Genomic DNA, 22,459 nt, shown 5'->3' on the forward strand with positions numbered 1-22,459 from the left:
TAAGAGAAGAAAAATGAGTTACGTATAGTGATAAAGTATCTCTATTTGAAAAAAATGTCCACGAAGGATATTCAGAAGACATTTGGGGATGATGCTATATCCTATTCTACGGGGTAGATGAATTTAAAAGAGGTAGATTAAAGACGTCGTGGAAAATTATCGTTAGGCGCGTTTTCTTCACGATAACGCTCTTGCTCATCGGTTGAACGTTGCACTCAACGCAATTCTCTGTTTCTATTTGACCACCCACCATATACTCCGGACTTAGCCCCTAGTGATTTTCAAAGAATGAAAGAAAAACATTAAAAGAGCATATTCATAGAACTAAATTTCACGATGACAACGCGTAGAAGTGTTTTCCGACAATAAAAAAAAATTAGAAATGCCTTATTCTAAATGTATTGGATCAGGGGGAAATTATGTAGAAAAATAAACTGTTTTTGTTTCTTTTTTTCTTTTTTTTTATGTATATTAATTCTAAGAACTTTGCGATTCACCTTGGTATATATGTTAATCAATTCAAATTAAAAGGGATCTCTAAAAATCATTAATCGTTTTGGAATAATTGGCATTCAGTTATATACTAATAAGCCATATCGCAATTAATTTTGCATCGTTCTTTAGGATTGATATCAACCATGTTGAATTGGGCGATTTTACTTTCAGATACTTACACGCGATGCGGATATCTGCGAGATTAAAATTGATGAAAGCTAATTGCGGTAGAAAGCTCTCTTTTATTTTCTAGTTTCTCTCTTCCTTATCTATCTGTATCCTTTCCTCTATTTTGATGGGAAATGTACATATACATGGATATCGTACTAATTGTAAGTAGCAGTTTTGTACTCGACTTTAATCACTTGGCCGTAGTAACGCCGCCGATACCTACTTTCATTTTTTTTTTCTCTCTTCTGTTAATTTATTGTATTTGGCAGAAGTTTTTACGGATGACAGCGCAAAAAGTCTACTATAATGATTCGTATCGTGTTTCTTATTTTAAATCCTAACAAATGACCTATCTGATAGTAATTGAGATTGATTTTAAGAGGCAATCGTATCCAATCGAAATTAATTTTCTATTTTAATTATTTCAGTTCTGGATTGCTTTCTTTTCTACTTTTGCAAATTTGTTTATTTAGTTTTAAAGTAAATGTTTCGCTTTCGTGGATACAAAAAATTACAGAAATCGTAACTATTTTTCGAAGGAAGTGGAAGGAAGGTCTATACTTTTTCTAGTTGTTATTCAATCAATTGTTTCAGTTGTATAATTAAAATAAAAAGTTTAACCAATGGGACATTGGTCACGATGTTACGTAAATTTAGTCCTGTTTCGGGACTGGACTTATATTACTTATATATAAAGGTGTATGTTTGGAGCGCGGCGTTGTACGGGTGCGAAACATGGACAGTGGGCGCGGCGGAAAAGAAAAGGTTAGAAGCCTTCGAAATGTGGTGTTATAGGCGGATGATGAGGATAACGTGGGTAGAAAAGATTAAAAATGAAGAGGTATTAGAAAGAATAAGAGAACAGAGGACTCTATGGAAGTTAATAAGAAATAGGCGAAATAGGTTGGTAGGACACCTTTTCAGGCATGAAGGTCTAGTCAGAGACATATTAGAGGCAGAATCAGGAGTTAGAAGGGGTATAGGTAGACCTAGGTTAGATTACTGTTCGCAAATAGTTAAGGATGTGGGTTGTTCCAGTTTTAAGGAAATGCAAAGTTTAGCTCAGGATAGGAAAGGGTGGAGGTACGTGTCCAACCAGTCTTAGGACTGACGACCTTATGATGATGATGATATACAGTGGATTTCGGGTATAACGACAACGAAGGGACCACTGTAGTTTAGTCGTTATATCCAGAAGTCGTTACAGGCAAAGTTAAAGAAGATACAAACACACACTGTTTTTCATTTTTAAAACAATTTTCGCTTTTTTTTAACAGTAAACGTACATCTGGAGGTCACACTTATTCAAAAGTTTACTAAACACAGTTGCTACTCGAAAATAACGGTAAATGTCTTTGTGTCTTTAGCGGCCGCTTCTGCTCGCTATATCTGCATGGGATTACTAGGGATTTGTTACAAATGATTCATTAAAAACAGTCGTTACACCCGAACTCGGCGTTACATCCGATGTCGCTATAGCACAACGGTCGCTATAACCAAGATCGTAATAAATGAAATCGACTGTATATCAATAAATGATGCCTCTCTTTGACTAGTTCTGAATTCGCCAGCAGTCTGTTGTTAGATATAGTTGTCGATACGTGACTTCCGACACATTTTTATAATTTCCTCGTTTACCGGTAATGTGGAGTTAAAATAACATTTCCAATTGCATCTAATGTTTATTTAATTGAACGTTTCTTTACGGCTACGTCTGTATAAACATACAAATACGTACACTCATTACGTGGCAGGGATTGCGAAATAATAGGATGCGAGGAGAACAATGAATAAACATTCGTTTACAAATAGAAAATGTTTACTGGTTACAGTCACGTGTACCTATATGACAGGTCAATTAACGAATAGCTTAATTTCCACGGAATTATAATTAAGCACAATGTACCTATCTATGTAAATAAAAAGTTTTAATTAGTAACACCAACCAATACTTCCTGGATTTAAGCAAAAGTGTTTGTGAAAAGGTAAGTTCTGAAAAAGCGACAGTGAAAAGTACTAGCAGAGAAAGTATTAAGGATAAATTTTCGTGAAGACTTTGCTTCATATTGACAGAGAAAATTTAAACTACAATAAATTACACATTTCAAACAAATTAGCTTGTGTAATCTCATTGCTTTTGTAACGAGAATATTTAAATTTAATTTGACTTCCCTTATAGCTTGAAATTTTTTATATTGAATGTAGATCTTGTTTTCGCGAGAAGAAGCAAGCCAGAGTTTTCCTTGTTCAGGCTTCATTACATGGTCTTAAAAGGCAATACGTAATTGACAATCTCGTGTGATAGACCTTTTATTTACAGTGTGTTCTAAATTCAACGGAACATCAAGGTTTCCTTTCGCATCTATGTTTGTATAAAACGAGCTAATCGTAATTTGTAATTTATAAATAATTGTTACTCGAATACTTTTTTGATAAGTAATTAATTACAACGTAATTAAGACGAAGCTTCCACAGTAGAATAAAGTGCGACTGTTATAGATTGGTACCCATCAAAGTAATTGCGAAACTGAAAAACCACGACATTTTTCGCTCTATTAAAAGTAGTTTTCTTTTTGATGAAGTTATATATAGAAGAATTTTATAAGGTATTGTAATTGTTAGAAAAACAAACAATTTTGTTTTGTCATGGATGTTCGATTATTTAGGGAGTAAGACCATAGGTACAAACATAATGGGGGTGAGAGGGTTGTTAAAGAGAAACCAAGCTAAAAAAGTTCCTGAAAGAGGGCACTCTGATGCACAATACTGCAATGTGGAAGGTAACGGGAAACCACCACATTATGATATCCCAAGAAAAACAAATCGAACTCAAATGATGACGTACTCTGGTGTAAAACACTCCAGACGTAAACTAGTCCCTTTTTCCGATGTCCGGGCGGGGACTACCTTGGGGGTTGTCACAGGGGAAAGTGCAATATTCCACGAGTCAAAGCGTGGGTACCGTGGAATGTTAGGACAATGAGGCAGGCATGGAAATTAGAAAATTTGAAAGTTGAGATAAATAGATTAGAATTAGATATAGAGGTTAGAAATGAAGAGGTATTAGAACCTCCATGGAGATCAATAAGAAATAGGCAAGATAGATTGGTAGGACACTCAGGCATGAAGGGCTAGTCAGAGACAGAAATAGGAGTTAAGAGGAGTTGAGATAGACTTAGATTAGATTACTGTTCGCAAATAGTTAAGGATGTGGGATGTTCTAGTTTTAGGGAAAAGATTAGCTCAGGATAGGAAGCAACGTAGATGCGTATCCAACTAGTTTAGGGCTGACGACCTTATGATGATGACGTTAAATCATTTTTCATTATATTTTCACCTTTCGTAATAGTCTCTTGTTCATGTAATTAATTAATTAAGTACGCGGATTTTCAATTACGTCCGGAACACCGCAGCGAGGAGTTACAAAATATAATCGCCCCGTTCGTGTCTAAGAAAAAAAAAAAAGAAAACAAGGAACAGACTCACGGATGACGCGGATGAAGAAACAACCAAACCGTAAACAAAGTAACAACTGCAGTAGTTTCACTTTCGAACAATGGTCAGCGCATGTTTTGTTATGCCGTTGACTGAATTTGATTACGAAATACGCTATGTATAATACTGTTTAATGTTTCGACTTTGATGAATCTTCATTTTTAGATAGATTTAAATATACGTTAACTAAGTTAATAAAAGTACATTAAGAAGAAAAATCAAATCAAATGATTAATTAAAAGTGATTATTAAAACTAAAAAGGTTTATTGTAATTTTGTTTTTCGCTGTTCAGTTTTCTTTTTTTTTTTTTTGATTGTGCGTGTCTTTTAACTATTGTACCGATTCCTGTCGATTCCAAAAGGAAATGTGGCAATGTAATTGTCCTTTTTTTGCAATTTTATTAGATCGTCATCGGTGCGCGTACTTGAAAATCTAGTCCAACCTGTTGAGTGTAGCGACGCGACTGTATGCTCGCACTCTGGCCGAGCCCCGAGCAGGGAGGCGAATAAAATGAACGGGACGGGTTCGAAGAAGGCTTTCGCGTATCCTGTTCTCGCACGGCGAGGACACGCGCTTTGCTCGCACTCCTTACGGCAAATGGACTAAATTTCGGCGTTTGACGGCGAAACCGGTGAAAAATGCGTACCAAAAATCAAACAAAATTAACAGCTGTGCGGTGAAGTCGTTAAGTGCGAGGAATAAAACTATAGTTTAATAAAAAATGTTAATTGTTTTTGGAAATTTTAAGAAGTACCTACGAATAAATGTAACGTTATGGTTTGGACTGTAGTAAATTTTCAATGTTTTTTAATAAGCATGCGAGAAAGTAGTCTCAAGAATTAATAATTGATTTCAGATCCTTGACTTCGATTAAAAGATAGAGGCCTAATTGAACTTGAGAGAACCGGTATTTTACGCGATAAATCGAAGATCTCCGCCTTATAGAGTTGCATCCGAACCGCGAGTTTATTATAGGTAGACGCCAAGTTGTCGTCATCTTGTAGGTATAATAAAAATGCAACATTAGTGAAAGTGCAAGTGAAAATTTCGCCCAAACCGAAATCATAACGGAGCATTTTAATGCCTCTTATGTCTAAATATAGGAGTGCGGTCGTCACTTATTATTTTTCGGCGAATTAAAGACAACAACTGACTCGTAAATGTGTCTGATGAAAGTTTTCTAATAAAAATAATCATTAATTTACGATGAAGCAGTCACGTACTTTTGAAAGTTGAACGTATAGTTAGGCACTGAATGAAAATGTTGGAGCAGCCGAGAATATTGTCGTTCAACGATAGGGAGAGGTCAGGAACTGTGTCTTGCATCCCGTTACAATTGAACTTTTCGTCTCAAGGATTTTTCCCTAAAAAGTTGAAAAGATGGGGGTCGGCGGGATCATGGGTAACTATATATTGTTTTAAACAAAAATGGGGTGATAGTACCTATCGAAGGATAGGATCGAAAAGCTCATTATTTTGAGGTGGAAATTGATAAAAAGTACCTTGGTATTGTAAATTTTTAAATTATTTGCATTTCATTTATTGAAAATTAACAAAACGTTATTGAAATAGTTAATTTGTTAATAAAAATAAAAATGTATAGGTAATACGTACTTAAAACAATGTTTTATGGTAATTTGAACAATTGGTTTTTAAATAGACGGTCTCACAAAAGATTGTTGTTTATTACGGAATTACCTGTGCTCAAATTTCATACGATTTATTAATTTTTATTTTAGAATTGTATTGCAATTGTTTTAAAACATGTTTAGTTCAAGTACTCGGTTACAACAAACATGGATTATAACAAACGGGTATTGTAATTGTTAGAANAAAGATTGTTGTTTATTACGGAATTACCTGTGCTCAAATTTCATACGATTTATTAATTTTTATTTTAGAATTGTATTGCAATTGTTTTAAAACATGTTTAGTTCAAGTACTCGGTTACAACAAACATGGATTATAACAAACGCTCGACTTTAACAAGCGAAATTTGAAGAACGAAATTACATTTCATTTGGACACGTGTTGTTCGTACTTCGATGTAACGAACGATCGGATTGAGCGGACGGTTTCGAATGGGAATAACGAACTAATATTTCTTTGTAAGATCGTCCTAACCAATTATGAATTAAGTTTCGAAATTCTTAGGTTGTTCTAACGCCGAACCATGTTCAAAACAATGTGAATATTTTACAAATAAAATTTTTAGCCCCTTCCTGTTCGATATTCTCCGTAAATTAAATATGTCAACTTATTGAAAACAATAGCATTTTTGTTATTAATTATAAAGGTTCGATCAATATTCACAAAAACTCAAAACAATAGTTTCTGTAAACACGAAAAACGAAAATGTTACGATAGTTTCTTAGGAAGTAAACTTGTTTGTTTTTGTTCAAAACTTCTGTTTGTTGTAAAAATGAACAATGTCATATTTTGTTGTACCTGTCAGTCTGCCTGTTTACGATTTTTTTTGCGATGAACATTCCTGTTCTTTTCTATAATTATTGCTTGGTCTCAAAGTTCAACATACCGTAGTTGGCATGTGTGTGATTATTTAATATCCGGTAAAAATTATGTGTAGACATTCGTTCGACTTATTGGGAATACGCAAACGTACGAGAGGGAGGTGTAATAAAAAATTGGTATATTAAATAACGGATGATTATATCGTAGAAATAATTATTTAAAATGATAATTTATACGTACATCTACTTTTGTGTACATATTTTGGCACCGCAATTGCAGTAAGCAACAGATTACGTAGTAAACAGCATGTAAACAATAGAAAATATGTATTTATCAATCACAATAAGTAACAATAGATTGTAAAGATTAAAATATTTATCTTTTGTCCATCGTCTAAACCATCCAACGAATAATATGTAATAAAATTAAAATTTAACCATCTGACTCCTTATCGAGTTTAAATAAACCTTTACACCCTTTTGGCCATTAGTCATCAATTAAGAATTGCATTATGTATTGTACCTATATGCACAGAAGAAGTTTCTATTTCGCCCAGCGAAGCTTTTGAATGCATTCCCCGATTTGTACTTTGATACATTATTTTTGCAAGCGTGTGCACAAATTAACAAAAAAGTACAATAAAGGAAATATTGAATCAGTCGGCGGGTCGCTGTGTTGATATTTTGCCAGCAATAGGAAACACAATTCCATTTAGTGCGGAAGTTGTTTTTCGCGAGTGCTCGACGAATAATAAATAACATTACCGACGAGTGTGTTAATATTAGTTTTGGTAGTTTTTATTAAACAATTCGATGTAGTTTTGTGTTGCGATTGTCCGCAGGTGTTAACATAATATTAAGATATTAAGGATTTGTTACTTGTCGTTGTTGATGATTTCGAAAAAGGAAAATGCTGGAAAACGTAGATTGTAATCTTTTAAGTGCAGGAAAGTGCAGTAATAGGTCTGTTCATGGGACATGTTCGCCGATACACCTTCATTTTCCTGGACACAAATTCCTGTATAAAAAACTTCTTCCCTGGAGTTCCCATTCAGTTAGGTCATGGGTATGTAATGGTAGATAAAGGGAATTGTTTGCCTTTTATTAAAGCGTAAATATTTAATTTTATGTTCACTAAAAATAACTGCATTCTCTTTATTAGTTTTTGTTTCCCTCTCGTGATTTTCGTCGCTAAATTGTAACAAAAGTAAAGTGATTCATTTGTCATTCATAAGTACACGTACATAGAAACGCGTCGACGACAGACAAAAAGATAGATAGATTGAGAGATGTCCTTACATACATAGATTTATTTTTGTGTGTGTGCGTGTTGTTGGCAGCCCTCTAAAAATAAATGGCCTCCTTCAGTGCCAAGATCAGCCAACGATTTCACTAACTACTTACTACCATGGTTATTGTCTCACGAGCGATGAACGAGCCATCCCCGTCATTTAGTCTTTTTGCTTTGTCCTTTTTATTTATCGAACTTTTCTTGACATTCAGAGTCCATCCGATTCCGCCGATCAAACGTTATCGAACGGCGTGGACATGAGAGCGAGTTGCGTGCGTGTCGCAGAAGACTACACCAAGAGGAAGCACGTCCTCCGGGTGTCCTCGGCATTACCGTGCCGCTCAGAGATTCTGCTCCAGGCGGACAACACACTCGATCTGGCCGATTGGGTCAAAGCGCTCCAGGAGCAAGTGGCAGCGACGACAGATGTTGAAGAAAAAATTGTGAGTAATTTTCATTTTTTCCTCCTTATTTACTACTTACAGCATCAAAAAACTAAATGTTAGTGGCATTTTCTACAACTATATCGTTTCCCTATCTCTCTCTGTTTTCCGTTCCATCTGTAATTATGACGATAATTAAACTTTATCTGATAACATGAGCTCTTAAGGTGTTTGATAATACAATTTTTGTACATTACAGTATTCGTTATCTAGTGCGGTTGCTGAATTGTTTAGTGAATGAATGAAAATGAGAAACGAATAATAAAAAATGTAAAGAGTTGTAAGAGTACTGTAACAATGAAAAAGTATGTCAAGAAGATCTTGAAGTCGCAATATAAGCACCCCGTTTTCGAAGGGAACGTGCTATTTTACGAAACCACTGATGGCTTGAGAGTGCTTATGGTAGGCGAGCCACAAAATAAAAATCGTTAGTCTATTAAACCGGGTGACAGTGTTGTGAGTAAAGAAAGGTCTATATTTTTTTGTTTTGTTCTTTAGGATCCTCTGTCATCTCCTACAAAGCAACAGGCTGTGCCGCAACAAGTGCCCGCATCCACAACGATCCAAGTGCAAGGATCAAGTAGGTTATCGCCATCGTCTTCGAACAAATCAAAATTACCTAATTTGCGCAATCGCTCGCCCACAGGCCAGTCGCCGGTTAGCAAGACTCGCAAGTCCTTGTCGCATTCGGCCATTGACGGAAGTGGAGGTGCCGTTGGGCCCGTCAGTCCGAAACCGAAGACTTGGCGGGGGCGCATGGTCAAGCAAATCCGTAAAATACAAGGCGCGAGTTCGCCCAGCTCCCCCGTAGCTCCTGAAGGATCAACTTTTGGAGTTCCCCTGGAACAGTGCTATCCTTCCTACAGGAACCAGTATATTCCGCGGATAGTGGAAGTGTGTACCGAAATTGTTGAGAATAAGGGTTTAGAAACCATAGGAATTTACAGGGTCCCTGGTAACAATGCAGCAATCACGGCTCTTACCAATGCAGTCAACCAGTGTTACGATGGTGGGTGAAAAAATAATAAATAAAACACTTCACGTATGCTAAACATATATTCTTCTTTTGGGTGTAGGAGTTCCTTCTTCAGACTCTCACTGGAATGATATACATGTAGTAAGCAGTCTCCTGAAATCGTTCTTTAGGAAATTACCGGACGCTCTACTAACGAAACTACTTTATTCCAAGTTTATAGAAGCGGACAAGATTGAAAATCCCTATCTGCGCATGCAAGAACTTAAAAAAGTCGTTAATCAGCTTCCACCTCATCATTACCACACACTCAAGCATCTAATGCTCCATCTGAAAAAAGTCACGGACAAAGGGCATATCAACAAAATGGAAGGCAAAAACTTGGCCATCGTTTTCGGCCCAACACTGTTTCGTACTTCAGAAGATGACATGGCCACCATGGTCAATGATATCAATCATAATTATAGGATCGTCGAATCCCTGATTTGCCACGTAAGAATTTAATCGTTTTTGTTTTTAGTGTTTGTTTAGTGTGATTTTATTATTGTTGTTACAGGCGGACTGGTTCTTTTCGGAAGATCCGTCGGTTCCTTTAAATTTAGGCATGACCTCCGTACCAACAGAAGAAACGCAGACTGAATCTGAAATGGCATCCAGCAAAGCTCTTTTGTTGGACAACATAAGCAAAATTGAAAATCTTAAAGACCAAAAAGAAAAGAAGGAAATTCTATCATCCATTATATCAGCAGCTCATCGGAAAGTAATGAGGAAAACGATGAAAAGCGTCCCGAGTTCTCAAGAAATGAAAGAAGACTCTACCACTACTGAAAACAAAGAATTTACATATCAAAGTAACGTTCCTTCGGTTTTAAAGGAGGTAAGGGTGTTTTAGACATAGTACATCGCTGTTGTTAATTGTTTTCTTTTTTGAAGAATAATCCATCTGCAGAGACCAAAACCCGGGCTCATATTATTCCGACTACTGTAGTGGATATGGAAAAACCTCCCCTCACGTCATCCTCAAGTCAGTCGGAAAAAGTGCCGTGGTTCAATTATTCTGCAGATCAAGAAAATTTCCGTCGTCGCATAGAAAACTTCATTCAAGAGACGCAAGCGAATCTGCAACGTTCCCGGAAAACGGAACTTTACGCTAATCCAAGCCTGGAAAACTTCCTGGCCAGTTTACCAGGATCCAATTTTTCCTCTGCTGGTTCGAACTCGATATACACGGTGCCGGCAGGCAACGGGGTACAATACGAAAACGTACCTGTGGGTGGAATGAAAATTAACGGCTCCGATGTCCTAAAGAATAAAGGGGGTGTGTATCGTGTGGGAGGGAGCAATATAAACAATAATAACAACGACAATGTGACTGGGCGACAAAGGATCACAAGTTCGATGGAAAACGTTCACAGGGCCGTTATAGAAGCTGCAAGTAACAGTGCAAATGCTAACGTGAAGAAAATTAGATACGGAAATGAGGTAAGGAGAAAAGAATTAAAAAATTGGTCTATATATATATTTATGAACATACATATCTTGGCAACTTTTTTAGATTATTTAGAGCAAAGACGTTTTTCTGAAAATTTTACTATCATTTCAGAATGACCTTAATCAAAGGTCAGGATCTCTAGATTCCATTCACAAGATTAATTGTACAGATGAAGGTGAGTTTCCATGTTCTTTTCACTTCTCTCCTCGTAATTTCTTTTTCTCCTTTCTGCCACAAATTTATCATTCCTAATTTTTTATTGTTTTGTCTTTCTTCGTTCGTTTATGTGAAATGGTATTGTATTGTCCGTTATTAGGATTTAGGGCCCCCGTGCCGACAGTGCGTGGGTGGCGTTCCGTACGGCCCCCGTCAAGTGCCGCGGCTCCCGTTCGTCCACCGCGTACCCACTCGTTACGTCGTCACTGAGGTACTTTTGTGTACCGCTTAATTTTTGCAAAAACATATTTTTTTTAATACAAAAATGACACGCTTTGCGTTTCTTCTTGTTGATTAATCTTAATCAGTCGTATAAGCATTAAATGATCAAAATTTGTTAACCCCAGGTATACTTGTTCTTCACGGGAAAAAATAAATTGCTAATGATTACATAGTTATATGAAAAAATACACACCAAAAATGATTATTGGAGTACGTCACGTACACGAGCATATGTATATAAAATTTTAACATTGGACTGATTTCTTTGTTTTTCATATATAAATAATTTCAACTTATTCCAATAATCATTTTTGACGTGGTTTTTTCCATATCCCTACGATAGTCATTACGATTTTTTTCTCCTATTTTTAATTACCAACAAAAACGTGTAAAACAACTGAACACTATAAATTCCAGATTTTTTCCTTGAAATTTGGTGTTCTTTAAACTGTTTTTTTTTAACTAATATTTGGCACCAAGAAAGCTCACCCTTTCCATGAACGTGAACATGTGTTTTAACCCCTAAAACTCCTGAATTTAATATAAACTATTTTAACTCGAAACATAAACACCATTGCTAATTTGCAATTTACTAATCATCATTCATGTATGAAGTTTTTGTTTTCAGTGTTTTAATAAATTTTGTTGATTAATATTATTTGTGGGTTTTATAGCTTGTTTTGTTTCGCTTTTTTAGACTCGTGTAGTAATAAATGACTGCGCTTTCTTACTAAATACACAAAATTTTCTAATTAAACATCCACTTTGCATATTACATAAAGAAATACTACGGTTAACTTTTTTTTAATTTTTTTAGTTTATCCTGAAACTTTGAGGCTGTACAAACTATCTTATGATCTTTTAAGCTTTAAAGTTATGTTCTTTCCAATTTCTCAATTTTCCTAATGGATATTATTTCCCTTATCGAAGGTAACGACCTTCAAGCATCTATAATGGAAATATTCGATAAAAAGAAGAAGATGTTGAATCCTCTAGCAGCAAACGACGACCAGGTCCACGACACTCCTAAAACTCAGACTACCTGTAAACAGTTACGTGACAGTTCTCAGCTGGTGTCCCCCAGTTCACCAAAACTCTATCGCAATCCCAGTCTACACAAGAGTGTCCTTGCAGCTGCGTTTAATATTAGCGAGCTTCCAAACGATAAAGACGACAAGTCATCTAAAGAGAGCGATGTCGAAGAAAAAGATAAGGACTCGACAGATGGTATCCCGGATAACGATAAGGATATTACGAAAAAGAAAAAATGCGCAAATTTTGAAGTTAACGCTTCAAAATTAAAANTGGTAACTGTGGACGATATGGAAACGATTGCTTCAATTATTATTTTCTCTTATATAAAAACATTATAGTTTAGTGTTAATTAAGTATACATTCGAGTGGTGTTTTTGTGTAGCACAGCATCGCTTGTCCCTCAACCCTCTACCTGTTCTTGCCCTCCAGTTTCCTGTTTCCTTTGGATTGATAGTTGTAAGTACAAAAAGGAATGTATTTATTGTTGTATTTGTAAAATTTGTAAATATATTTTTAAAATGAAGCAAATGTAACTTTAACCTTTCTCTTTTCAACTAAGAATTCACACTTTAAAATTTTATTGAAAGAGCGCTATCATTTATAAATAAAATAAAACAAAAACATCAATGCAACGTAACACTTTATTAATTAATAACTTGTAAATACTCAGAGAGCAGATAAGAATAGTACTTCTCATTACAATAGGGGATATATTCACAAATTGCTAATAACTAAGGCACTGTTTAAATTTTAATTTAAATGCAAATTAAAGGATTATATTTAAAGGTAAATTTAATACATTTATATTTCTTTTTCAGTACGCAACTTTACATATCGTTCTTTAAATAATTTTTTGTACCAACATTTAATACTACAACGCCTATGAATAATAATGAATTTAATACGATCTGCTTGTCCATAACCGTTTATAACATTATCACCTTGCAACTATTATAAGCAAATTATGAACTTTCAGATACATTCTCTGTTTATAATAAACAAAGTACTTATTAAGGACAAATAATAACAAATAGCAACAAAACTAATTCTCACCTTCAATGGTTTTTTCTTTATTTTTAATTATATATGTATGTTTATAATAATTTAAATCACAACAAGCTTTCTCTTTGATATTTTCCTTAATAATTATACAAAAGTAGTTAGAAAATATATTTTAAGTTTGTTTATTTATATTTGCTTCTCAGATGTAAATCTCAAGTATGAAACGATCATTGTAGAAAGGAATAAAATCGTGTTACCTACTATCAGGCTTTAAAGATCCTCACAACCCTTGAAACATATTGCCGACAAATGGGACATTCTGATAATTGTTTACCACACTCTACACATGTGGCTATATGACCACACTCAAGGATTACACATTCCAAAGGAGCATCCATGCAGATTTTACAACAATCGCTCTCATCTTTGTTGGAAACATCACCTAAACAAATCGTTAGTATTTTTTAAAACTCAGTAAATATACAAATAATAATTTATTTAAAGAGCAACTAAAAGGCAGTTAGTTTTTCCTAAAATACTTCCCTAAACTGTAATTTTTTGTTAAAATTTTACTCACCATTATTGCCACTATCTTTATGACTTTCAATCCACAAGGCTATAGTCTTTTCTAATAGCTCATTTCTTTCAACAACTCCCTTATAGTTGACTCTATTTAAGGAAAGGAGTTGCTTTAATTGCTTTACTGATAATGCTTCTATTTCTTCTATGGAATGTATGTCGGATAGTTTTAGGAATTGTGGTCGAGCTTCAAAAGAATCCTGTTGATATTCCTGAAAATGCATCTTATGTATTGCTTAATTAAAGTATATGAGTAACAAAATTATTTATGTAACATTTACATGAGTGTTTTGAGAGTTAGAAGAAGCTGAGGCATTATCAGAATGTCTCCTCTGAGATCCGCTAGGACTAGTTGAAAAAGTATTATTATTAGGGATATTATTAGAATTAGATCTCCCACTGTAGTTAGGTTGTATTAAATTATTGTAGGCTGCCTCAGTATAGTCTAAAATATAAAGACTGATGAGCATTTGCTTTGGTTATAGCTATTAGTCATGCTAATTACTGAATTTTAAGAAAAATACAAGAAAAAGGTGGACATATTCACCTCTAATATTATTGAGGTTACTCTCCAAATTACTTGCAACTTTACTAAGCCGTTCCTCAGTCTCAGCAACTAAATTAGGAACAGAACCTCCAAAGACAGATGAAAGTGAAGTGGGACTCTTCTTTGAATGAGTTGGAATTGATTTTTTGTAAAACAAATCCACAATTTCTGCCTTTTCAACAAAACCATATGTTGATATGTTCCTTCTGTTTAAGTAGGACTGAATGTCTTTTGATTTTAATTCCATGAGCTTCTCTCGTTCTGGAGGCCTTTTGTTTAATATAGTGCACTTTTCACATAAATGAACCCTTTTAAATTAATAATTTTTAATGAACATTTTAAATTCATCAATTATCATACTTACCCTTGGGTCTTTTTTAAGCATTTGGAACAATAAAATAAACTGCATTCCAGACACCTTAGCTTCCAGGTTAACAATGTGAAGTCAGATTTGCATTTAGAACAAGGCATTTTTAAATTTTTAAAATATGTAAGTAGTAATCCAACAATTTTGATTTGCTATATCTTATTTCTATGTTTTTACAGTTAAATAATTTTCCTTCCCATTTCATCACAAAACACCTGAAAAATCAAACAGGTTAGGTCAATAATGACATTCATAATATAAAATGTACACAACAGTCTGGGACATACTAATCCTAATGCTTAATTATCTGCAATAACCTAACTATTATTACCTCTCAAGTCTTAGTCTTAGTAGTTAAATGTAATGTGTAACGTATTAACTGTATTAATTACTAATTAAAAATTAAAACCTATAAATGTATAAAATTCCTATGTTGTCCTTACATTGACAACTACTATAGTACGTATATCCCTATCTTCATGTTCATCAAATATATGTTAAATAACCAACTTCATATTTTATCCTTGTTTAAGCAGGGCGGCTCGTATTATCTATGGTTTTTATTTTGTTTAAGTTTATTAACTAATTAAGTACTGTTTGATAGGGTTAATTCGTTTGCTTTGTTTGCATTAAGAAATGAAGGCACATGCATTTATTATTTAAGTTATAAGTTTGATTAATTGCTACTTGCATCTCATCAGCATTTCCTGCTATTAACATTTATTATGGTGACTAAATTATGTAAGGATTGTTGATCAATATAACATATCATTTCATTTTACAGGATCAATAAACAAACTCTATTCTATACGTGAGGGGCTAGTCCTAGATATCGTCTTACACTGTAGGATGTCACAGTGGTAGAAGGAAACGTAAAAATGCCATTTTTATACTACAAATAGAGAATATGTATCTTACTGGGTAGTATGAAATAGAAACGTCCTGAGTACACTACAGGTTAACAAAATCGGAGTGGTAANTTATTGCTTGGTCTCAAAGTTCAACATACCGTAGTTGGCATGTGTGTGATTATTTAATATCCGGTAAAAATTATGTGTAGACATTCGTTCGACTTATTGGGAATACGCAAACGTACGAGAGGGAGGTGTAATAAAAAATTGGTATATTAAATAACGGATGATTATATCGTAGAAATAATTATTTAAAATGATAATTTATACGTACATCTACTTTTGTGTACATATTTTGGCACCGCAATTGCAGTAAGCAACAGATTACGTAGTAAACAGCATGTAAACAATAGAAAATATGTATTTATCAATCACAATAAGTAACAATAGATTGTAAAGATTAAAATATTTATCTTTTGTCCATCGTCTAAACCATCCAACGAATAATATGTAATAAAATTAAAATTTAACCATCTGACTCCTTATCGAGTTTAAATAAACCTTTACACCCTTTTGGCCATTAGTCATCAATTAAGAATTGCATTATGTATTGTACCTATATGCACAGAAGAAGTTTCTATTTCGCCCAGCGAAGCTTTTGAATGCATTCCCCGATTTGTACTTTGATACATTATTTTTGCAAGCGTGTGCACAAATTAACAAAAAAGTACAATAAAGGAAATATTGAATCAGTCGGCGGGTCGCTGTGTTGATATTTTGCCAGCAATAGGAAACACAATTCCATTTAGTGCGGAAGTTGTTTTTCGCGAGTGCTCGACGAATAATAAATAACATTACCGACGAGTGTGTTAATATTAGTTTTGGTAGTTTTTATTAAACAATTCGATGTAGTTTTGTGTTGCGATTGTCCGCAGGTGTTAACATAATATTAAGATATTAAGGATTTGTTACTTGTCGTTGTTGATGATTTCGAAAAAGGAAAATGCTGGAAAACGTAGATTGTAATCTTTTAAGTGCAGGAAAGTGCAGTAATAGGTCTGTTCATGGGACATGTTCGCCGATACACCTTCATTTTCCTGGACACAAATTCCTGTATAAAAAACTTCTTCCCTGGAGTTCCCATTCAGTTAGGTCATGGGTATGTAATGGTAGATAAAGGGAATTGTTTGCCTTTTATTAAAGCGTAAATATTTAATTTTATGTTCACTAAAAATAACTGCATTCTCTTTATTAGTTTTTGTTTCCCTCTCGTGATTTTCGTCGCTAAATTGTAACAAAAGTAAAGTGATTCATTTGTCATTCATAAGTACACGTACATAGAAACGCGTCGACGACAGACAAAAAGATAGATAGATTGAGAGATGTCCTTACATACATAGATTTATTTTTGTGTGTGTGCGTGTTGTTGGCAGCCCTCTAAAAATAAATGGCCTCCTTCAGTGCCAAGATCAGCCAACGATTTCACTAACTACTTACTACCATGGTTATTGTCTCACGAGCGATGAACGAGCCATCCCCGTCATTTAGTCTTTTTGCTTTGTCCTTTTTATTTATCGAACTTTTCTTGACATTCAGAGTCCATCCGATTCCGCCGATCAAACGTTATCGAACGGCGTGGACATGAGAGCGAGTTGCGTGCGTGTCGCAGAAGACTACACCAAGAGGAAGCACGTCCTCCGGGTGTCCTCGGCATTACCGTGCCGCTCAGAGATTCTGCTCCAGGCGGACAACACACTCGATCTGGCCGATTGGGTCAAAGCGCTCCAGGAGCAAGTGGCAGCGACGACAGATGTTGAAGAAAAAATTGTGAGTAATTTTCATTTTTTCCTCCTTATTTACTACTTACAGCATCAAAAAACTAAATGTTAGTGGCATTTTCTACAACTATATCGTTTCCCTATCTCTCTCTGTTTTCCGTTCCATCTGTAATTATGACGATAATTAAACTTTATCTGATAACATGAGCTCTTAAGGTGTTTGATAATACAATTTTTGTACATTACAGTATTCGTTATCTAGTGCGGTTGCTGAATTGTTTAGTGAATGAATGAAAATGAGAAACGAATAATAAAAAATGTAAAGAGTTGTAAGAGTACTGTAACAATGAAAAAGTATGTCAAGAAGATCTTGAAGTCGCAATATAAGCACCCCGTTTTCGAAGGGAACGTGCTATTTTACGAAACCACTGATGGCTTGAGAGTGCTTATGGTAGGCGAGCCACAAAATAAAAATCGTTAGTCTATTAAACCGGGTGACAGTGTTGTGAGTAAAGAAAGGTCTATATTTTTTTGTTTTGTTCTTTAGGATCCTCTGTCATCTCCTACAAAGCAACAGGCTGTGCCGCAACAAGTGCCCGCATCCACAACGATCCAAGTGCAAGGATCAAGTAGGTTATCGCCATCGTCTTCGAACAAATCAAAATTACCTAATTTGCGCAATCGCTCGCCCACAGGCCAGTCGCCGGTTAGCAAGACTCGCAAGTCCTTGTCGCATTCGGCCATTGACGGAAGTGGAGGTGCCGTTGGGCCCGTCAGTCCGAAACCGAAGACTTGGCGGGGGCGCATGGTCAAGCAAATCCGTAAAATACAAGGCGCGAGTTCGCCCAGCTCCCCCGTAGCTCCTGAAGGATCAACTTTTGGAGTTCCCCTGGAACAGTGCTATCCTTCCTACAGGAACCAGTATATTCCGCGGATAGTGGAAGTGTGTACCGAAATTGTTGAGAATAAGGGTTTAGAAACCATAGGAATTTACAGGGTCCCTGGTAACAATGCAGCAATCACGGCTCTTACCAATGCAGTCAACCAGTGTTACGATGGTGGGTGAAAAAATAATAAATAAAACACTTCACGTATGCTAAACATATATTCTTCTTTTGGGTGTAGGAGTTCCTTCTTCAGACTCTCACTGGAATGATATACATGTAGTAAGCAGTCTCCTGAAATCGTTCTTTAGGAAATTACCGGACGCTCTACTAACGAAACTACTTTATTCCAAGTTTATAGAAGCGGACAAGATTGAAAATCCCTATCTGCGCATGCAAGAACTTAAAAAAGTCGTTAATCAGCTTCCACCTCATCATTACCACACACTCAAGCATCTAATGCTCCATCTGAAAAAAGTCACGGACAAAGGGCATATCAACAAAATGGAAGGCAAAAACTTGGCCATCGTTTTCGGCCCAACACTGTTTCGTACTTCAGAAGATGACATGGCCACCATGGTCAATGATATCAATCATAATTATAGGATCGTCGAATCCCTGATTTGCCACGTAAGAATTTAATCGTTTTTGTTTTTAGTGTTTGTTTAGTGTGATTTTATTATTGTTGTTACAGGCGGACTGGTTCTTTTCGGAAGATCCGTCGGTTCCTTTAAATTTAGGCATGACCTCCGTACCAACAGAAGAAACGCAGACTGAATCTGAAATGGCATCCAGCAAAGCTCTTTTGTTGGACAACATAAGCAAAATTGAAAATCTTAAAGACCAAAAAGAAAAGAAGGAAATTCTATCATCCATTATATCAGCGGCTCATCGGAAAGTAATGAGGAAAACGATGAAAAGCGTCCCGAGTTCTCAAGAAATGAAAGAAGACTCTACCACTACTGAAAACAAAGAATTTACATATCAAAGTAACGTTCCTTCGGTTTTAAAGGAGGTAAGGGTGTTTTAGACATAGTACATCGCTGTTGTTAATTGTTTTCTTTTTTGAAGAATAATCCATCTGCAGAGACCAAAACCCGGGCTCATATTATTCCGACTACTGTAGTGGATATGGAAAAACCTCCCCTCACGTCATCCTCAAGTCAGTCGGAAAAAGTGCCGTGGTTCAATTATTCTGCAGATCAAGAAAATTTCCGTCGTCGCATAGAAAACTTCATTCAAGAGACGCAAGCGAATCTGCAACGTTCCCGGAAAACGGAACTTTACGCTAATCCAAGCCTGGAAAACTTCCTGGCCAGTTTACCAGGATCCAATTTTTCCTCTGCTGGTTCGAACTCGATATACACGGTGCCGGCAGGCAACGGGGTACAATACGAAAACGTACCTGTGGGTGGAATGAAAATTAACGGCTCCGATGTCCTAAAGAATAAAGGGGGTGTGTATCGTGTGGGAGGGAGCAATATAAACAATAATAACAACGACAATGTGACTGGGCGACAAAGGATCACAAGTTCGATGGAAAACGTTCACAGGGCCGTTATAGAAGCTGCAAGTAACAGTGCAAATGCTAACGTGAAGAAAATTAGATACGGAAATGAGGTAAGGAGAAAAGAATTAAAAAATTGGTCTATATATATATTTATGAACATACATATCTTGGCAACTTTTTTAGATTATTTAGAGCAAAAACGTTTTTCTGAAAATTTTACTATCATTTCAGAATGACCTTAATCAAAGGTCAGGATCTCTAGATTCCATTCACAAGATTAATTGTACAGATGAAGGTGAGTTTCCATGTTCTTTTCACTTCTCTCCTCGTAATTTCTTTTTCTCCTTTCTGCCACAAATTTATCATTCCTAATTTTTTATTGTTTTGTCTTTCTTCGTTCGTTTATGTGAAATGGTATTGTATTGTCCGTTATTAGGATTTAGGGCCCCCGTGCCGACAGTGCGTGGGTGGCGTTCCGTACGGCCCCCGTCAAGTGCCGCGGCTCCCGTTCGTCCACCGCGTACCCACTCGTTACGTCGTCACTGAGGTACTTTTGTGTACCGCTTAATTTTTGCAAAAACATATTTTTTTTAATACAAAAATGACACGCTTTGCGTTTCTTCTTGTTGATTAATCTTAATCAGTCGTATAAGCATTAAATGATCAAAATTTGTTAACCCCAGGTATACTTGTTCTTCACGGGAAAAAATAAATTGCTAATGATTACATAGTTATATGAAAAAATACACACCAAAAATGATTATTGGAGTACGTCACGTACACGAGCATATGTATATAAAATTTTAACATTGGACTGATTTCTTTGTTTTTCATATATAAATAATTTCAACTTATTCCAATAATCATTTTTGACGTGGTTTTTTCCATATCCCTACGATAGTCATTACGATTTTTTTCTCCTATTTTTAATTACCAACAAAAACGTGTAAAACAACTGAACACTATAAATTCCAGATTTTTTCCTTGAAATTTGGTGTTCTTTAAACTGTTTTTTTTTAACTAATATTTGGCACCAAGAAAGCTCACCCTTTCCATGAACGTGAACATGTGTTTTAACCCCTAAAACTCCTGAATTTAATATAAACTATTTTAACTCGAAACATAAACACCATTGCTAATTTGCAATTTACTAATCATCATTCATGTATGAAGTTTTTGTTTTCAGTGTTTTAATAAATTTTGTTGATTAATATTATTTGTGGGTTTTATAGCTTGTTTTGTTTCGCTTTTTTAGACTCGTGTAGTAATAAATGACTGCGCTTTCTTACTAAATACACAAAATTTTCTAATTAAACATCCACTTTGCATATTACATAAAGAAATACTACGGTTAACTTTTTTTTAATTTTTTTAGTTTATCCTGAAACTTTGAGGCTGTACAAACTATCTTATGATCTTTTAAGCTTTAAAGTTATGTTCTTTCCAATTTCTCAATTTTCCTAATGGATATTATTTCCCTTATCGAAGGTAACGACCTTCAAGCATCTATAATGGAAATATTCGATAAAAAGAAGAAGATGTTGAATCCTCTAGCAGCAAACGACGACCAGGTCCACGACACTCCTAAAACTCAGACTACCTGTAAACAGTTACGTGACAGTTCTCAGCTGGTGTCCCCCAGTTCACCAAAACTCTATCGCAATCCCAGTCTACACAAGAGTGTCCTTGCAGCTGCGTTTAATATTAGCGAGCTTCCAAACGATAAAGACGACAAGTCATCTAAAGAGAGCGATGTCGAAGAAAAAGATAAGGACTCGACAGATGGTATCCCGGATAACGATAAGGATATTACGAAAAAGAAAAAATGCGCAAATTTTGAAGTTAACGCTTCAAAATTAAAACGTTCGGAGTCGTTGAATAAACCAGAGCGTAGCTCTAGCGTTTCTGTACCAGGCAGTAAGCTGAAAAGGTCGGAAAGTTTAAATAAAACTCCTTCAGAGCGATCTAAGAAGCACGAAAGTCTTACCAAACATGAAAAGACCGAAAGTAATTTAAACAAGAGACGCGAACAGTTGACCCGACGGGGAAATAAGGAGGTTACAAAACTTAAACGGAAAAATGGCATGCCTGAAAGATCGATTAAACGAAGACACACAGTGGGGGGCACCAAAGATTTCGACAAAGTCAGTTGGCTGGATAACAGACATCAACAAGAAAAATCGGATGCTGAAAGAGACTCTATTACAGAGAAAACGTCATCTTTACGTACCAGCTCTCCAGATCTCAGTTCGACAAGACGTGAGAGGCTCTTTTTCGAAGTGAGTCTCGTAGGACCCGAAAATATGGTTGTCGCATTGAGGCAGCATCTTATTGGGGCGCGACCTCAAAGTCTACCTGAGCCTACGATGTTCACCGTGCCTCTGGAATCTCACGTATAAAAGGTAGGCCTTGTATCAGGTCCTTTTCGTATTTCATTCCGTTTTGTTGTCTATTGTCCGGAACAGCGATATATAAGGAAAACTGATGATGCCTTTAAATTTCAAAAGAGTGAAGCTAAACATATATCATATATATGTGTGTAAATGTAGCTTAATCAATAAGAAATCGTTTTGCACTAATAGAATTTGTAGCTTTAAAAGTTTCGCAAGTCTTCGATTAATATTTATTGGATTATA

General features: G+C 35.5%; 3 protein-coding genes and 1 long non-coding RNA gene across 5 annotated transcripts in view; 3 read left to right on the forward strand and 1 right to left on the reverse strand.

Moving 5' to 3' along the window:
• Positions 1-22,453, forward strand: part of LOC108737669 (rho GTPase-activating protein 21) — a 73,544-nt gene extending 51,091 nt beyond the window's left edge. Inside the window, exons 16-24 of one of the 2 annotated variants that reach the window (XM_025978723.1) lie at positions 8,137-8,367; positions 8,866-8,947; positions 9,014-9,376; positions 9,444-9,832; positions 9,897-10,217; positions 10,274-10,822; positions 10,944-11,007; positions 12,201-12,547; positions 21,659-22,453. In XM_025978723.1, coding sequence (XP_025834508.1) covers positions 8,137-8,367; positions 8,866-8,947; positions 9,014-9,376; positions 9,444-9,832; positions 9,897-10,217; positions 10,274-10,822; positions 10,944-11,007; positions 12,201-12,547; positions 21,659-22,222 — 2,910 coding nt within the window. In that variant the 3' untranslated portion in view covers positions 22,223-22,453. Of the gene's footprint in view, positions 1-8,136; positions 8,368-8,865; positions 9,377-9,443; positions 9,833-9,896; positions 10,218-10,273; positions 10,823-10,943; positions 11,008-11,148; positions 11,260-12,200; positions 12,548-21,658 lie in introns of those variants that run through there. The other variant, XM_018470693.2, reaches the window with a different exon arrangement.
• On the reverse strand, positions 12,768-15,253 carry LOC108737671 (E3 ubiquitin-protein ligase RNF34). The gene is made up of 6 exons (XM_018470695.2): positions 15,132-15,253; positions 14,798-15,015; positions 14,434-14,741; positions 14,168-14,331; positions 13,885-14,098; positions 12,768-13,749 (listed from the first exon to the last, which is right to left on the reverse strand). The coding sequence occupies exons 2-6, from the start codon at positions 14,902-14,904 to the stop codon at positions 13,571-13,573; spliced, it is 972 nt and encodes a 323-aa protein (XP_018326197.1). The 5' UTR covers positions 14,905-15,015; positions 15,132-15,253; the 3' UTR covers positions 12,768-13,570.
• Positions 13,674-15,772, forward strand: LOC112905716. Its single transcript, XR_003231981.1, has 3 exons — positions 13,674-13,760; positions 14,816-14,923; positions 15,585-15,772. It is a non-coding gene; the product is annotated as an uncharacterized LOC112905716 (long non-coding RNA).
• On the forward strand, positions 16,492-21,345 carry LOC112905715 (rho GTPase-activating protein 21-A-like). Its single transcript, XM_025978724.1, has 9 exons — positions 16,492-16,810; positions 17,248-17,478; positions 17,977-18,487; positions 18,555-18,943; positions 19,008-19,328; positions 19,385-19,933; positions 20,055-20,118; positions 20,260-20,370; positions 21,312-21,345. Exons 1-8 carry the CDS (start codon positions 16,655-16,657, stop codon positions 20,367-20,369), a joined length of 2,331 nt encoding a protein of 776 aa, XP_025834509.1. The 5' UTR covers positions 16,492-16,654; the 3' UTR covers position 20,370; positions 21,312-21,345.
• Positions 22,454-22,459: the final 6 nt, after the last annotated feature.

This window comes from Agrilus planipennis, unplaced genomic scaffold (assembly GCF_000699045.2).
Source record: "Agrilus planipennis isolate EAB-ADULT unplaced genomic scaffold, Apla_2.0 scaffold7, whole genome shotgun sequence".
Taxonomy (NCBI): domain Eukaryota; kingdom Metazoa; phylum Arthropoda; class Insecta; order Coleoptera; family Buprestidae; genus Agrilus; species Agrilus planipennis.

What these genes read in the sequence shown, in the direction of transcription:
- LOC108737671 (XM_018470695.2), bottom strand. Translation starts at nt 14,904, where the DNA reads ATGCCTTGTTCTAAATGCAAATCTGACTTCACATTGTTAACCTGGAAG. An exon ending in TGCTTAAAAAAGACCCAAGG is followed by an intron (nt 14,742 to 14,797) that starts GTAAGTATGATA and finishes TTAATTTAAAAG; the next exon opens with GGTTCATTTATGTGAAAAGT. An exon ending in TAACCTCAATAATATTAGAG is followed by an intron (nt 14,332 to 14,433) that starts GTGAATATGTCC and finishes TTTATATTTTAG; the next exon opens with ACTATACTGAGGCAGCCTAC.
- LOC112905715 (XM_025978724.1), top strand. Translation starts at nt 16,655, where the DNA reads ATGCTGGAAAACGTAGATTGTAATCTTTTAAGTGCAGGAAAGTGCAGT. An exon ending in TTCCTTCGGTTTTAAAGGAG is followed by an intron (nt 19,329 to 19,384) that starts GTAAGGGTGTTT and finishes TCTTTTTTGAAG; the next exon opens with AATAATCCATCTGCAGAGAC. An exon ending in GATTAATTGTACAGATGAAG is followed by an intron (nt 20,119 to 20,259) that starts GTGAGTTTCCAT and finishes GTCCGTTATTAG; the next exon opens with GATTTAGGGCCCCCGTGCCG.